The sequence below is a fragment of the Setaria italica genome, chromosome III (assembly GCF_000263155.2).
Source record: "Setaria italica strain Yugu1 chromosome III, Setaria_italica_v2.0, whole genome shotgun sequence".
NCBI lineage: Eukaryota > Viridiplantae > Streptophyta > Magnoliopsida > Poales > Poaceae > Setaria > Setaria italica.
The window spans coordinates 50,348,551-50,364,234 of NC_028452.1; the positions used below are offsets into that span (position 1 = coordinate 50,348,551).

A 15,684-nucleotide genomic window follows, 5' to 3' on the forward strand; every position below is an offset into this window, starting at 1 on the left:
CGTCGCCGACGATGTGGAGATGGAGTAGGCGGCGGGGTCGGCGGGGACGGAGGAGTCGCCGTAGCCGCGGAGGTCGGGGGCGACGGCGCGGAAGCCGCGGGCGGCGAGCGCGGCCATCTGGTGGCGCCAGGAGAGCCAGAGCTCCGGGAAGCCATGGAGGAGGAGCACCACCGTCCCATCCGCGGGCCCCTGCTCGGCGACGTGGATGGAGACGCCGTTGACGTCCGCGTTCCAGTGCCGCACCTCGACCGCGCCGCCGCCGTCCATGCTTGGCTCGCCGCTCTTGCTTCCTCTGGTTGGCTGCTACGTCGGTCACGGGTCAGTCAATATGCTCTCGCTATCCACGTTGTAGAAAAAGAATGGCCAAAGATTTTAAATCTTGTACCAAACAAATAATAATTATTTAAATTATCTTGTGAATTTTCTTTTGCATATCATGACATCCTTTTCAACAAGTCAGCTCTAGCGTTGGTATCGATTTGGATCTAAGCTTCAAGTCATCGAGTGCAATTAAATTAACATTTTTAGAGACGTGGGAGCTTTCCTTTTGGATTAAGGTGACAAGCTGATTAGGTGAGCATGAAAATATTTTTATACAATATAGATAGCATAGAGATAGCTGGGAACATACAAATTTACAAACAGTTGGAATTGTTGATGCTACCAAACAGAGAATCTGGAGACGACTTACAAAATGATCCTGTTGTATGATCATTGGCTTATCCATCGACTTCAGATTCCCAGCTGAAGCACTATTTTTCTTTTTCCTCCAGAAGCAATCTACGAGCCAGAATAATTTCATTTACGCGTTGAAATACAGGGCAGGCCTCAACGACGACCGCAGCCAGCAACGGATTCTTGCAACGAAAAATGGAACTAGCATTGTACAGGCGACATCTTGAGACAAACAGATAGACACCATTGCAGCTCAAAGTGTCAGGTTCAGCACATAGGAAGAAAGCAGGAATCTACCAAATCAATGTGCACACAGATAATCGGTGCTGAGTGTGAGGACTTCAGAGTAGCAGCACATCAGCAAATCCATAGGCTGACTGCAGATAGGTACAGGGGTGCATAGCAAATCATATTCCTTTTGAACTCGTTTTCAGTTATTCAGGCACGGTACACTCTTGCTTATTCTATCTATATATATATATATATATCATTGATGGTGATAATATATTCCCAAACTCGACACATGTGTGCAACTCATTTACATACCACCACAGCAAGGTAAGCTTTGCAGTCCAATAGAGGGGTGCTTAGAAATAAGCCTAAATCATCTCATCTCCCCTTGGAAGAGATATATCATGGTAAGGAAGGATGGCAAGCATGCCACTGATGCTCATTACACTGTGTCGTCATGGAACCACCATCTGGTCTCCTTTGGCGACCTCCCATTGCGGCAGTTCCTAACATAGCGGTCATTGTCGGCCGGGCGTTGCTGCAACCATACACTGCACCTAGTTAGAAGACGAATACCAAGTGAGAGCAGGAGTTTTGATAGATCAAAGTCACCTTTGCTGGCGAACTAGACAACATAGACAGGATACTGATGCAGACAGAACTCACAGTCATCGCTGGTGACCACGAATCATACAAAATATCTGCACATAAGAGCAGCAGCAGGAAGCTGTCATTATTTCATACAAATCATGCAATAAACTGTAGCAAATGGTCATCATGTCTCTACAACATAACTTTCATTTCATTCACAATCTCAGAAAATTCATGGAAGACGGATCAGCTATTAGCTATTTTGTGGACAGAAGAAAGAATTACGAAAAAAACAAGACATGTTCAGATGTGAATGCAAGGCTCTAGATCTTCTAACCTAAGAAAAGAATCAGATGATAACAGGTCTAGTTGTACAAAGTACAAAAAAAATTCCGGCTATGTGAATTTCTGATTCAGAGGCTCATTTACCACAACTTGTTGTCTAAGAAGCTACAGAGTAAATGACACATGAGACTAATTAATTTAAATCCTGCTGAGCGCTTTATAAATTGCCGCTCAATGAATTCAAAATTAATTAAAATCCTGGTGAGAAGCTGTCTTGATAAGCTGAGGCTCAGCTGAATTCTTAATCATGCCCTCCCCATAAGGGCTATGGTCCATGAAAATATGTAGATTGTCGCCTCAATTCGGACAAAGAACTGCGTACAGCTTTCACAAACAACATAACTTCCCACTTGAAGCATTTTGCAAAGTTGTCAAGGTGATCAACAGAACTAGGTAGATTAAGAAAAGAAGATATTGTACGAGTCATTCAGTAAGATGCTTCCTGCGCAAGATATCATAGATTTGGTTCACATCAAATTGGTTGGTTTTAAAAGTGTCATAGTGAGGGATAGCTCCAATCACTAAACTATAATTCTTAATTGTTGCCATACTAATGCTACCGCATTATATAGGCATGGATAGCAAGGGTGATCAACCATACAATATATGGAAGGCAGTGGAAATAAACAGCTTAACAGCATAGGGATGACTGGAATTATGGGCAAGAGGGGGGAAAGCAAGGTGAAGCTATTCAGGACATTACCATAAAGAGTGGAGACATCATATTTGAGTCAATATATACAACCACCAACAGCTAATATATTAGATCTAGTAGTTATAATTTGTATCAGAAATGAGATAGTAAATGGCACATACGGACAGAGAGAACTTATTGAGAATGCCCCAGTTACAAATAAACAAGGCCAACTGTAAAACAGTCCTATATCTCATTTCACATGCAGTCTAGTCCTTTGCATGTGATGGTTTGAAATATATGCGTATATGATAGCTTGTTCCATTTAACTTGCTATTTGAAATAATATATGCATATATGCATAGAGCAAGGACACAACCCATGTGAATACATTATGGTTACATGTGAAGAATAATGGCAAAAACAATCTTTTCACAACTACTTGAAGGGGTTTCATTTGAATAAATATTAATTTAGTTCCCCAATGTACCCGTATCTTCTTTCATATAAGTAATGATGAAACCCAAGAAACATGAGAACCAGCCTTCAAGTTGTAGAATAGTCTTAAGTAAACATTCTTTCAATAATTCATTCTAACCATATATTCGTATTAACTATTAAGATATGTCACCAATTTTCCAAAAGATTTATTTGCCAAACACCTCTGCATGTGGCCAACCAACCAACAGGCTAACATGCTTCCTCGCCTAACACAATATCACCTGCTATACTCTGCCTATATCTGCCATCCATATCCAGGCACATAACTCAAGCCATTAATTTTAGTATTTTGGGAGCTAAAATGATTTCAAAAGAAGGAACTGGTGATTCTAATTGAACTTTGCATTCTTCATTTTTAGAACTCTTCACTACCTTCGAGGAAATATGACCAAAAAAAAACATTCGGTGTAAATATAATGCCGGTTTCTATTATGCATGCATGCATAGTATAATACTGTATGGCAGATAGGATTTTCTCCACAAGTCAATGCAAGATAACATGGAAAGCAGATAGGAAATTATGCAACTGAAAAGGGAACAGAAAAGGAGGTTTAGCAATAATTTTCCTACAATACCAATTGTTACAAAACTAACCTACAGACAAACAACAAAGCATGAAGCTGTAAACAAATGTAGCATCGAGACAGCTCAAAGTACTCAATTTCAGAGGGAAGAGAGGGCATGAAGTCATCATAGATAAAGGTGCTATAACTCATGATGCAAGGATAAACAGAAAAAAAAGAGAGACTCGTTCCAGTATTCTGCTAATGACTATAGATGCATTGATGGAAGCTATAATATCAGCAAGATAAAGGTACAACCAGACAAGCCACCAACATCCAGACATTAAGAGAACTTCAGAAGGGAGAATACAAAACCCCTGCGCAACAGCAAGTTCACACATCTGGCTATCCCATTAAGACCCTCTAGTAACAAAAGGAAATGGTGTGTTGGGGCATCTCAGTCGTGAGCCTACTATAGAACTATAAAAGCACACAATTGGTTAAGTTGGCAACTTTCTGCTAACAAATGGAATCTTAGCACCTAACTGACAGCTAGATGGAACATTAGGTCAGGCAAAGAACATTCCCATAAGGTCACAGCCATGAAGTTAACCAAAAGCATCAGACGTGGAGTGAGTCGTACACAAATCTTCTCCATGAGAGAAGATGCATAAGAAACAGGCTTTTTACCTAAGCAGATGTGGCCGTTGCTGTAAATGTGTGGATGCATCGGGGCGGGATTGAGAAAAATGACCTGGAAGCAAGATGATGTTAGCATCCAACCAAATGTAATGAACAGAGGAAGATAGAAGATATAATTAACTGAAGGTGCAATCTTTGTTGTGAAAACCTGACCTGAGGAGCCTCCATGGGATAATGCTCGGGGAAGTCAACTTGCAACTGGTAGGTTTCGCCGGCATAGAGGGTGCCTGCCGCTCCGGTGACCTCAATCACCCACCTGTTCAGTTATCAAGACAGAATTATGCTACTAGGGAAGCAGTCCAAATCCACCCCTCCACACATAACAAGTGAGATCAAGGAAAACCCCTAGAAATCAAGAACAAAGATCAACAAAAGAAAATGGTTCTTGAACGGTTGGATCCATCCGTCTGGAAGTTTCAAGCAAGGCCAAAGAAAAATCCCAGAATAAACAGGAAAGAAAGGGGGACATGATAAGTGAGGAATTGCAGGGAGGGACGCGGGGAGAAAGGCGGCACCTTTGGAGATTATCGGAGACCTTGTGCTTGAACCCGGCCGGGGGGCTGAGCTGCCACTCCGCGAGCTCCTTCTGCAGCCGATTGCAAGCGATCTTGCTCAGCGCCTGCACACGCGGAAAGGGATCGATCGAATTACAGAACGAATCGAGAAGGAAAACCCACCGGTCTGCGGGCGAATCGGACGGATTGGGGGGAGGATGGTGCGGTACCTTTCGGGAAGGAGAGGAGGAGCTCGTCATGGTGGGGGGATGGGTTCTTGAGGAAGGGAATCGAATTGTGGAGGAAGACGGGAGGCGGAGACGAAGGCGGAGGGGTGGGGAGGGAGAGAAACCGCAGCGGAGTCGTCTATTCGCCCTTCTTTATTTCGGTTTCAGACTTTGGATGCTTCCGGTTTTTCTTTATTTTTTTTTCTCCTTTTGGGTTCATAGAGAAGAAGAACCTGGCCGCTTGGTTTTCAGAGATGAGCCAGATAGGCACTTATTCGCATTCTATGGCTTCAGATATCCTAGTGTGATCTAGCTAGATAATGAGTTTAATATAATTAGTAATTTGTATGTTATGTAACCATCTAAGTGGAATTGTTTCCCTTCGCCTATAAATTGGAAGAAGTAGATGTCCTTTATTCTACTACTAATAATTATGTTATTAGATAATATTAACTACATTTATGCTAACTTTATGATTTAGATATTGTTCTTTAACTAGAAATTACGGATAAAGGAGATTTCGTAAGAGATGTGGCGCGCAACGTGAGTAAATAAGGTGAGTGGAGGAATCATTTTGGTGATGCTCATAGTTATATTGAAATACATTATCCCTAAATACATCATCCCTAAAGTCTCGCCTTCCATGATTTTAAGATTCAGTTCATTCATTTAATGACTTATGTGTATAAATATGTATAGGCAATGCTATCTGTGATGAACTTCATGGGTGAAAACTATCACTTCTTTTACCATTGGTTTAAAATCCTATAGTTTTGATTCATCCATCTATTGATAGAAAAATTAAAACAAAATTAAGATATTTTATTTATCTACTTGGAACATTTTTTTTGAGAGTCTATACTTGGAACATTTTTATTTCACTGCTGGAACATTTTCCTTAGACCGAAATGTTGCAAATCCAATATATTTTTGCTAGCAGATCTATCGCCCATGATTTTCCGGACGGCCCATGAACCTGCTTTGACATATTTATGGGCTAAATTCTAGACAAGAACGGTCCGAGCCCCCAACATGTGTGAACCCTCTTGCTTGCTTTGTGCGCGGGTCATCCTGTCGTGCCGTGTTTGTTTCAGCTTCTCGGGTTAGCTTTCTGGCTTCTGGCAGTTAAAAGTTGGAAAGCTAAAACAAAGAGTTCAGATATTGGGTTGGCTTTCGGAAAACTGGAAAACTAGCTTCCGAGAAAATGAATTAAAAGCTGGAAAGCTGGCTGAAAAGAGCTTTTTCTGGCTTTTGGTGTGCTAGGAAGATAAAAATTTATTACAAAAGCTAATAGCAAAAAGTTAGCAACCAAAAAGCCAGCTTTCAGAAAGCTGACTTTCCAGCCAAAACCCCAAAAGCAGAAGCAAGCTACCTTTCCAGCTAAAAACCCAAAAGTAGAAGCTCAAACAAACAGAACATCAACCCGTGGTGTGTAGGTTGTAGCATGGACCCTTTGCTTTTGATTGATCGATAGACAACTTGCAATGTCAAATGCCGCATTGTGCACGCATGCTGCTCTTATGATATCTTGATCATTTTACAACAATCATGAAATGTCAAGTATTTTTCTTGAATCACTAGTTTCATTAAGTTGCAAGGGATCATTGCCAACCGGCTGATCGATCTCAGGGAAGAAAAAGGAACTTGCAGGTTTTTCACATGTCGTCACTGCCGACAACTGAAAAATGAGCTTTGCATGGTCGACGGGATGATGCCGGGAATGATCATCAGTTGGTGTCGTCGGTGGGCATCCAGTACCTGTTGGTGAGCCAGAGCCCGTCGGCGACGACCTTGGCGCCGTCCTGGTTCCGGTGCCACGCGTAGTATGCATGCGTCCGGTTCTTAATCTCCAGCGTGGCGTGGCCGAAGCTGGCCTCCCGGAACGCCGAGTAGCTCGGCTGCGGGCGCGTGAAGTTGTCGGCGATGCCCTCGATGTTGCCGCCGTCGCCGATGGTGACGTACACCGGCGCGCCCTGGTCCCGCACCGGCGTGGACTTGCCGTTGACGATGTCGTAGGCGACGTTGGACACGCGGTGGCTGCGCTCGTAGGCGTGGACGTGGCCGGCGAGGACGAGGTCGGCCTTGGCGTCGACGAGCCACTGCTCGAACTGCACCCGCATCGTCTCCCCCTCCATGTAGTGGTACCCGTTGCTGTTGTACCACGGCGAGTGCATCAGCACCAGCAGCCATGGCGTGGTCTTCCTGTCCACGCGCTTCAGCTCATCCTGCAGCCACGTCCACTGCGGCGTGTACTTGCCGTACGCCGAGTAGGAGGCGAGCACGATGACGTGCGCGGAGGCGATCTTGACCGAGTACCAGAAGGGCTCCGTGCTGCCGGCGGCGCGGTACGGCGTCGGGTAGCGGTGGGAGAAGGGCTTGAACGGCGTCGTCTCGCCGAGCTCCGGCGCGAAGTCCAGCTCGTGGTTCCCCGCCGTCCAGATCCATGGCTGGTAGGCGACGCTGCGCTCCACGAAGCGCGCCCACGTGTCCCACCGGTTGTTGTCGTGGAGAGGGTGGTTGTCGGCGTAGGAGAGGTCACCCACGAACAGCACGGCGTCGCCGCCGTTGGACTCGTAGTGGGACAGCGTGCGGTTCGAGTCGAACGTCTGCCCAAGGTCCCCTGCATTGCAGTCATTCAGTTTTCAGAGCATTGTCAGTCGTCAGGCTAGAGCTGCAGTACAGTACCAGCAGAGACTAGAGAGTCAGTAGCCGTTGGGGATTGAATGGATTCATTGAATTGGGAGGGCCAAATTCGACCACATTTTTGTTTCAAGTAGAGTGGAAATGAGGATTCAGAATTCCTGGTCAACACAACACGGCTAGCTAGCCTTGATTGAGTGACTGATTGCGCTTGGCAGGACTCAGACTTTTGTGCGCAAGTTGACCGTGCAGATGGCAACAGTCAGCATGGCACTGCCACTACAGACTACTAATGACAGAGAAAATCGAATTCGAATGTATCCATGTTAGTACCGCGTTAAATTCATATATGAATACGGATATCCATATTTGTCGTTTTAACATATAGGGATTCGGATATCTATTTCCACATTTTCATCCTGACGGCCAGTACAGACTACTACAGAGCAGCTGCTAAGAGACCGCTGTACATAAAAATCAGCATGGGGATTGGGTCATGATTAGTATAATCTCCAGGGTTAAATAAAACTATTGGCCATGAAGCATTGGATGCTAGTAGTATGCTACGATCGCAATCTCGTCGTATCCAGTTTCTTATTTTTTCTTTTCTTGTGAGGAACCTCGATTATTTCGAACTGATTGGTCACGTGTTTGGCACGTTGCAGAGTGCTTCCAGATGGAGACGAAAAGGGTTGGGTGGAGGAGCACACAATTCAACGGAGAGGACGGACAGGGGAGGAGGGATCCATCTCGTGGCTTACCTATGAGGCCGAACTTGTAGGGCGCATCAGGCCCCGGCTTGGGAGGCGTGGTGAACCAGAAGGTCCTCACCGTGTGCCCGAACCCCATGGCGTAGTAGTACTTGCTGCTATGCTGCGAGTTAATGGGGAAGAAGAAGAAGAAGAAGAACAGAGCAGCCATTGTTAGCTGATTGCTCACCTGCAAGGTTGCAATGCATAACAAGAAGACGACATAAGAAGGGCAGAGCAACCAACCTTGAGGTTCTTGAGGGTGCAGTGATGGATGAATCCGGAGGTGTAGTTGAAGTAGTCGTAGCGCGTGTGCGTTCCCTCCGCCCGGAGCTCCAGCTTGTGCGGCGCGCCGCCGTACATCACCGTGCTGCTGCCCAGCTCGCTGGGCGTCACCCACGACACGATCATCGCCGTCCCCTCCTGGTTGCCCAGCGTGATGTGCACCTGCAAAACCGTATATCCGATCCCAAGATTGAATCTTTTTTTTTCACCCCGAGAATGATCAACGATGGAGAGGCAAGATTCCCAAGAAGAAAGCAGAGGAGATTGGCGGCTACTCCTACCTGCTGCGGCGCATTGTATCCCGGCGGCACGCGGAAGACGTCGGCGTCCAGCGGCATCTCCACCGTCGCTTCCAGCTTCCGCCGGTACTCGCTCGTCACCCCGGCGTCGGCGGCGAGGACCACCAGGGCCAGGGCCGCCACCAGGGCCAGCCGCCGGCGACCGCCCGACGACATGCTGCTCTGCTCTCCGGCTGCTTCCCCTGTTCTGTTCTCCCCACAACAACTTGGGACTCGAGAAACAGGGCACAAGGAAGAAAGAGTCTGCAATGCAATGGAGACGCAGGCTGGCCTCGAGGCCGTTTAAATAGATCCCTCGAGTCCAGTCTGCAGCACAATTTCCGGGGAATATCCCATGGGTTGTGCTCAGGCGCGCAATTAGACTTGGATTAGAGATTGCATTTGATTAAGGTGTTCCAAGTTGACTCTGGAGCTAGTAGATTATCAAGGGTATCATTCATCTTCATACAAGCGCATCGCCGTCGTGCCGTGTGGGCGCGTCCACAGCGAAAGGCAGCCGTAATTTGACCCATCTTAACGACTACAACGATGGCGATGCAGGACGACACCATCACCGTATATACCAGTCAAGCAAACTCTGCACTGCATCATTTTGAAAGTTCTTTTGTGATAAAACATTGTAGCTTGGAAAACGAGCACATACTCCTCTTTCACATCCTGAACCACTTTGGCCGCTAGGCTAGCCGAAAACAGTCAGCTACGGACTATAGCATACTATAGGCCTCAGAAGGACCAGTGGGCATGGACAGAAGGGAATCACAAGTTGTGCTTGTGCCCTTGGCAAAAGCATGGTAGCATAAAGGCCCGTGCTTTTCCTACATGGACAAATGAGGATCACAAGAGAGAGGATGTGCTCGTACTAGATGCATCATGCATGCTAGGTGCACGAATTGTGGCCGTGTTCTTGCGCAATCCCAAAAGGCAAAGCCTTTCCGAGATTAGGATTTAGGACTCATCATTTAGAGGTTGACTTATAGCAAGTATAGTAAGCCTTAAAAATGCATGTCTAACATTCCTACTTTTGATCCTGGTAAAAAAAATGCACTTTTGTTACTTTAATTTCTCTTATTAGTATGTTCTTTCAGGAGTGCAGTGCTGCATCTAAAAATGAAGTTCTACCAAGACACACGATATAATAAGCAAATCAACCTCGAGGACAATGTGGCGTGAGTGAAATGAATGAACATTATCAAATTATGAACTAATTAGACCTAATAAATTCGTTATGGAAGTTCTTGTCCTGCTTGACGGGGCATCGTGAGGCTCTCTTTCACATGATGAATGAGGCAACAACCTCTGTGAGACGTCACAAACAGGCTTCAATAATTTGATTCATCATCCACCCAATTGATAAGAGTCTCGAGTCTGACTTATGCGACCAAGACCAACCATTTTCGGCTACGCCTACGCTGATAGCAAAGCATATTCGCATCCCATCTCGTGCTGATGTCATGACGCCATATAGACTAGAGCGCAACCACTGACCGAGAGTAAAATTAATGAATGTTTTCAAGGATGAATGAACCGAATCTGTAATTCATAGCTTTTCACTAATTCATTTTCTCTGAAATGAAATGAAAATGATTTTTTTTCTTCTTCTCCAGACAAACAGCAAGAGATTCTGAGGGTCGCAGCATCGCCATCAAATAAGCATCTTGAAAGTGGAGTTGCAGCAATTTCCTTGGCTGAAAAAAAAGGTAAAAGGAGCACCGGCCGTTCGGTCAAGCTAGTTCTTTCTTGTGCAAACGAGCAAGCAAAGCAGAAAAGAAGGATTTTTGTGATGGGGCCATGCATATCTTTGTTCCCTTTTCCTCTACCTTTCTCTGTTGAATTCCACTTGGCAATGATGGGAAAGAAGATCTGGGGTTGAGTTGAGTTGAGTTGAGGGATATAAAGCTTGAATCCGCATCCTATCCAATCAAAGTAGTTTTTGCTATTTCTTTTCTTTTCCTCTTCTTTTCAAGGACCGAAAATCAGTTGGTACTGAGGAACTGACTGATTGTAGAGGTTGTGACTTGAGAGCACTGCAAGCATCATTTGATAACTGGTAAGGTTACAGGTTAGCTGCATAATGTTACTGTCTTACTAACTGTCCAGGTCACAAAACTGTCACAACTCTTGATTTGATCTGACGAGCAAGCTTCTGAATCGCCCAACTTGCACCAGCCCATTGCAGCATTCCATGCCTGTCTACTTTCTATAACTAAAGCTCGGTCTTTCAATTTTTTTTGAAACGACCTCGGTCTTTCAATTCGTAGCTGCTGCATAGCTTGTGGTTACTGAAATACATTTTCAGTAGTAAGGATCCACTCTGGAAAACTAACATCATAGTTTATTGGTCACATGATATAAAGTTCAGTCTGTTCATTGAACGCTTGCACCAAAATACGAAACTGCACCCTTAAACAACTTGAGACATTTGGTTTAGACCACACTTAAAACACATGGATTTCACTAGCTTTGCACATAATAAATCATATTCGCCCGTGTTTCGAAGAAGACATTTACTACTCCATTGCAAGCGTCGGATCAGTAGTGACACAAGCATAACATAATAGTAGCTCCGAACACCAAAACAACCCTACATAATATCAGGCTCAGCCAGCAAGGAAACATACACCATAACCATAGCAGTTTCCCAGCAAACACTGCTGCATTGCACGAATGCCAAAAATTTAGTGTCTTTCTGATAGGTCATCGTCCCGGTCACAAAACTCTTCCCAGCATCAGCAGCAATTACACCTCTTATTTTGCTTTGACAACAAACCCCCCTCACTTCCTCAGTACTCCAACATCCGCATCTTGCACAAGGGCTCCTACCTCACCTGCACCAAACAAAACACAAAAGGATTAATTCTTCCTGACAAGGGTGATCAGCAATCATGTGGTTTTTTCTTAACTGATTGCCATAAACCGGGACACAAGAAGGAAATACATGTGATGGTTCAGTTCCAGCTGCTAAATGTGATGTTCGACGATCCACTCCAGTGGAGCCAACCATGTCTCTTTTATTGCTACCGGCAAAAATCATATACTACTATTCTTCCAATATTTTGACTACAACCATATACTAGCTAACAAAACAAAGAATTTGCACTCAGGTGGTGCCCACACCACACCTCCCGAACGAACTTGCTCATGCCTAGGAAGATGATCCTAAAAACTGGTCTTTGTAGCCAGGCTTGTCAGCCCAGGGTATTTACTACCTAGTGAAACAGTTAGTTTTGGCCGGTATCTAGTAATAACAATAGCAAAAAAAAAAAACCCAGACAAAACACTTTATCTTAATACCCCAAGGCGTGTGCTGCTTCCCTGCATTGAACATCAAACATCATGTTCTGTAGCAAGAGTTAAATCGTGCTAAAACCCATACAATTACCTATCAGCAATGTCATGTAAGTTCTATGACCTGTAGCCAACCACATGATCATAATAAGAGCCACCACATGCATATATACATGACTATATAGCAAACAGAGTGGAAGAAAGAATAATTACCTGTAGCATTGATCATGTATTTGGAGATCTCGGTGTGACGGTAGTAGTGCCTAAAAAAAATCGTTTTTCCTGCTGTCGAGCTCAGCAATGCCCTGCAGCTTCTTGTCCCTCGCACCAACATCGATCACCCATCCCTTATGGTCCTTGTAATCCACCTTGGACAGCAAATAAATGACCAAATCACCATTCGCGTCAAGCTCCAAGGTGGGGTGAGCTGTGAGCAGCCTCCTCAAGCTCATGGTCGCGCTTTCTGGATCAGTGCTCAGCCGTGGCAGCCGCAGAAGCAGCTCAGAATGGCTTGGGTTGTCAACAACGATGTCAGTGACATCAACCTTGCAATCCTTGTCCTTGTGCCAATCCTTCCATGAAGCAACTGGAACTGGCATGGTCCAGATAGTGGCATTCCAGTATGGGTTGACGTCCAAGTCACACTCGGCGTCATCATCAGAGCCGGAGTCGTCGGAGGTGTACTGCCGAGATGGTGGCAGATCCTCCCCAGGTCGAGTTTCCATCTCGACGTACTTGATTTCGGATCGGTGCTGCTGCCCTGGCAGTGTGACGACAGCGATCTCCCCGTAACTGTGCGGGCATCCTCAACGGCTTGGGCAGCAGCACATCACGGAGCATGGGTTCCTCATCGAGCACGTTGCAGTGCAGGATGCCTCTCCAGAGATCGACCCAGCCAATGGTAGCCCTTGGTGGTCAGGTGGAAGGTGAGCTCGGTAGCCATGCGGGGGATGGGGGATGGGTAGCACCTCGTCCCTCTCTGGCGCGTGGACGGAGAGCAGGGTGGAGGTCCAGCTGCCGGTGTCGGAGTCGTAGCGCTGGAGCTTGAACTCTTTTCGGTGGATGGTGTTCCGGAGGCCGGCGATGACGTAGCGGGAGGTGCTGCCGGAGCAGCGGAAGATGGCGACCTCGTTGTCCTGGAACATGGCGCCCTTGGGGTGCGAGTGCGGGAGGTGCCCGTGCCCGAGCGTGGGCGAGCCGTGTAGACAAAGTAGTCATGGTTTTGGTGATTCGGGAGTGGGACGCGGAGGAGAGCTAGGTCGGCGTGCGTGCTGATGACTCGGGCCACCTTGATGCACCGTACGGCAGGGGTGCCGGCGGTGGGCCCCAGACGGTTGTTGCCGTCACGGCCGGCAGCGATGGCCGGAATACGTATACGAATACGAATACGAACTCACGTATACAACTGGAACTCACGGAGCCTTTTTTTTTTTCTGCTAGAACGCGCTACTTTTCTTGACTCTGCATTGCAAATTAATAGGAAAAACAAACTCTCACGAATGTGGCCACTAACTCCACAAACGCGCACGCACGCCATGCTTCCGGTCTTGTCGTGCCATCCCACGACGGAGTCGCATGCCGTGCATCTCGGACTCTCAAACAGAAAAGAAACGACCTGAGCCACTGCATGAACAGGAGCATGCATCAAGCTCCTACGGACGCGCTCATACACGAGCCCAAGTTATTGAAACTGAAAAACAGACTTGACACGACTTAACGAGCTGGAATTACTAACATTTCTCCCCCTAAATCCAGTCTCGTTTACTTCAGTTCGACGATGCCGATCCGTTCGCGCAGCTCTTGAAACTTGACGCGCCCGAGCGACTTCGTCAGGAGGTCTGCAAGCTGATCATGGGTGCTTGCATAGTCCAGCTTGATCTTCCCGCTCTCCACACATTCACGGATGAAATGGAATTTTGTATCAATGTGTTTACTTCTATCATGGAGAACGGGATTCTTACTGAGTGCAATGGCGGACATATTGTCCATCTTCAAGCTCGGCGGCGATAACTCTGTTCCGGTCATCTCCCTCACCAGCCGCGCGAGCCACACCGCTTGACACGCCGCCGCCGCGCCTGCGATGTATTCAGCTTCACAGGAGGAGAGTGCCACTACCTTTTGCTTCTGGGATTGCCATTATATTGGCATGCCGTCGAGGAACAAGATGAGGCCGGTGGTGCTTTTCCTGTCATCGACGTCTCCCCCCAAGTCGTTGTCACTGAAACCCACCCACCAGGAAGGGGTGCTCGTTCTCTTGCTCGGTGTAGACTATCCCGTAGTCGATGGTGCCGGAGATGTACCGCAGGAGGTGTTTCACGGCCGCCAAATGGTCTTGCTTGGGTTTCTCCATGAACCTGCTGACGAGGCCGACGGCGAACGTGATGTCAGGCCGGGTGTGCACCAAATACCGCAGGCTCCCGATCAAACTCCGGTACATGGTGGTGTCCACCTCGGCCGCAGCGCTGTCCTTCCTGAGTTTCAAGCGCACCTCCATTGGGGTCTGGCAAGGGTTGCAGCCCTCCAGACCAGCCTTCTCAAGCAGCTTGCGTGCATATGCTGCTTGGCTCAGCGTGATGTGCCCCCTGCTTTGTTTCACCTCTATCCCAAGATAGTACGAGAGCAGCCCCAGATCACTCATGCGGAATAGGCGCATCATCTCACCTTTGAATGTCTTGACCTCCTCCGCGCAGGCTCCCGTGATGATGAGATCATCGACGTAGACGCTGACGATCACCCGCGACGTCGCTGCACCTCGAGTGTACAGCCCGTGCTCGCTGACGCATCTGGTGAAACCGAGATCACGCAGGTTGCTGTCCAGCTTCTGATTCCATGCGCGCGGGGCCTGTTTGAGCCCGTACAGTGCCTTCTTCAACCTCAGCACCTTGCCTTCATGTCCAGCGGCCACAAGCCAGGTGGCTGCCGCACGTATACTTCCTCCTGTAGATCGCCATTTAGAAAAGCTAATTTGACATCCATGTGATGCACAAGCCAGCCTCCCCGTGCCGCCATGGCGAGCACCATTCTCACGGATTCCATTCTAGCCACCGGAGTAAATACTTCCGCGTAGTCGATCCCGGCCTGCTGAACGTATCCCTTCGCGACCAGCCGGGCTTTGTGCTTGACGACGACACCCTGTTCATTGCGCTTCAGCTTGAACACCCATTTCAGGCCAATTGGGCGGTGGCCTGGTGGGAGGTCTACGAGAATCCATGTATTGTTCTACTCGATCGAAGCCATTTCCTCGAGCATCGCCTTCCTCCAGTTCTCCTCACTGCGTGCCTCCTCAAATGTTGTAGGCTCGTCCCCAACCGTGAGCAACAGCTCAGCGTCTAGGGCGCGCTCGGCCCAACCTGGAGGTGATGAAGGTCCAATGATGTTGTCGAGGGTGCGGAACCGTAGAGGCGCGTCATCGTCGTGCTCTGCGTCAAGGTCCAGCGCCTCGCTCGGCGGCGAGGCAAACTCCACTGCCTCCCCTGGTGGGTCGAGTGGCGCCGCCGTAGTGGGCGCGTGCGACTCCTGGCCA

The 15,684-nt window shown here is 47.4% G+C and overlaps 3 protein-coding genes and 1 pseudogene across 3 annotated transcripts in view; all 4 read right to left on the reverse strand.

The window, feature by feature from the left end:
* Nucleotides 1–742, reverse strand: part of LOC101785486 (epoxide hydrolase A) — a gene marked incomplete in the record, with an annotated part of 1,996 nt that extends 1,254 nt beyond the window's left edge. Inside the window, 2 exon segments of the mRNA XM_022824880.1 lie at nt 18–300; nt 692–742. Coding sequence (XP_022680615.1) covers nt 18–300; nt 692–727 — 319 coding nt within the window.
* Nucleotides 743–982: 240 nt separating this feature from the next.
* On the reverse strand, nt 983–5,077 carry LOC101785896 (ubiquitin-conjugating enzyme 15). Its single transcript, XM_004963268.4, has 6 exons — nt 4,907–5,077; nt 4,698–4,801; nt 4,336–4,438; nt 4,171–4,234; nt 1,519–1,607; nt 983–1,444 (listed from the first exon to the last, which is right to left on the reverse strand). Exons 1-6 carry the CDS (start codon nt 4,934–4,936, stop codon nt 1,349–1,351), a joined length of 486 nt encoding a protein of 161 aa, XP_004963325.1. The 5' UTR covers nt 4,937–5,077; the 3' UTR covers nt 983–1,348.
* Nucleotides 5,078–6,386: 1,309 nt separating this feature from the next.
* LOC101786563 (purple acid phosphatase 2) lies at nt 6,387–9,223 on the reverse strand. Its single transcript, XM_004963269.4, has 4 exons — nt 8,859–9,223; nt 8,539–8,739; nt 8,305–8,416; nt 6,387–7,523 (listed from the first exon to the last, which is right to left on the reverse strand). The coding sequence occupies exons 1-4, from the start codon at nt 9,030–9,032 to the stop codon at nt 6,631–6,633; spliced, it is 1,380 nt and encodes a 459-aa protein (XP_004963326.1). The 5' UTR covers nt 9,033–9,223; the 3' UTR covers nt 6,387–6,630.
* Nucleotides 9,224–11,648: 2,425 nt separating this feature from the next.
* Nucleotides 11,649–13,698, reverse strand: LOC111256788 (annotated as a pseudogene).
* Between the last annotated feature and the right edge of the window lie 1,986 nt (nt 13,699–15,684).

Coding starts and splice junctions, on each gene's coding strand:
- LOC101785896 (XM_004963268.4), bottom strand. CDS start 4,936: ATGACGAGCTCCTCCTCTCCTTCCCGAAAG. Junction 4,802..4,906: donor CCTCCTCTCCTTCCCGAAAG/GTACCGCACCAT, acceptor CCGCGTGTGCAG/GCGCTGAGCAAGATCGCTTG. Junction 1,608..4,170: donor CAACGGCCACATCTGCTTAG/GTAAAAAGCCTG, acceptor TCTTATGTGCAG/ATATTTTGTATGATTCGTGG.
- LOC101786563 (XM_004963269.4), bottom strand. CDS start 9,032: ATGTCGTCGGGCGGTCGCCGGCGGCTGGCCCTGGTGGCGGCCCTGGCC. Junction 8,417..8,538: donor GCACCCTCAAGAACCTCAAG/GTTGGTTGCTCT, acceptor ATTAACTCGCAG/CATAGCAGCAAGTACTACTA. Junction 7,524..8,304: donor CTACAAGTTCGGCCTCATAG/GTAAGCCACGAG, acceptor ACTGCAATGCAG/GGGACCTTGGGCAGACGTTC.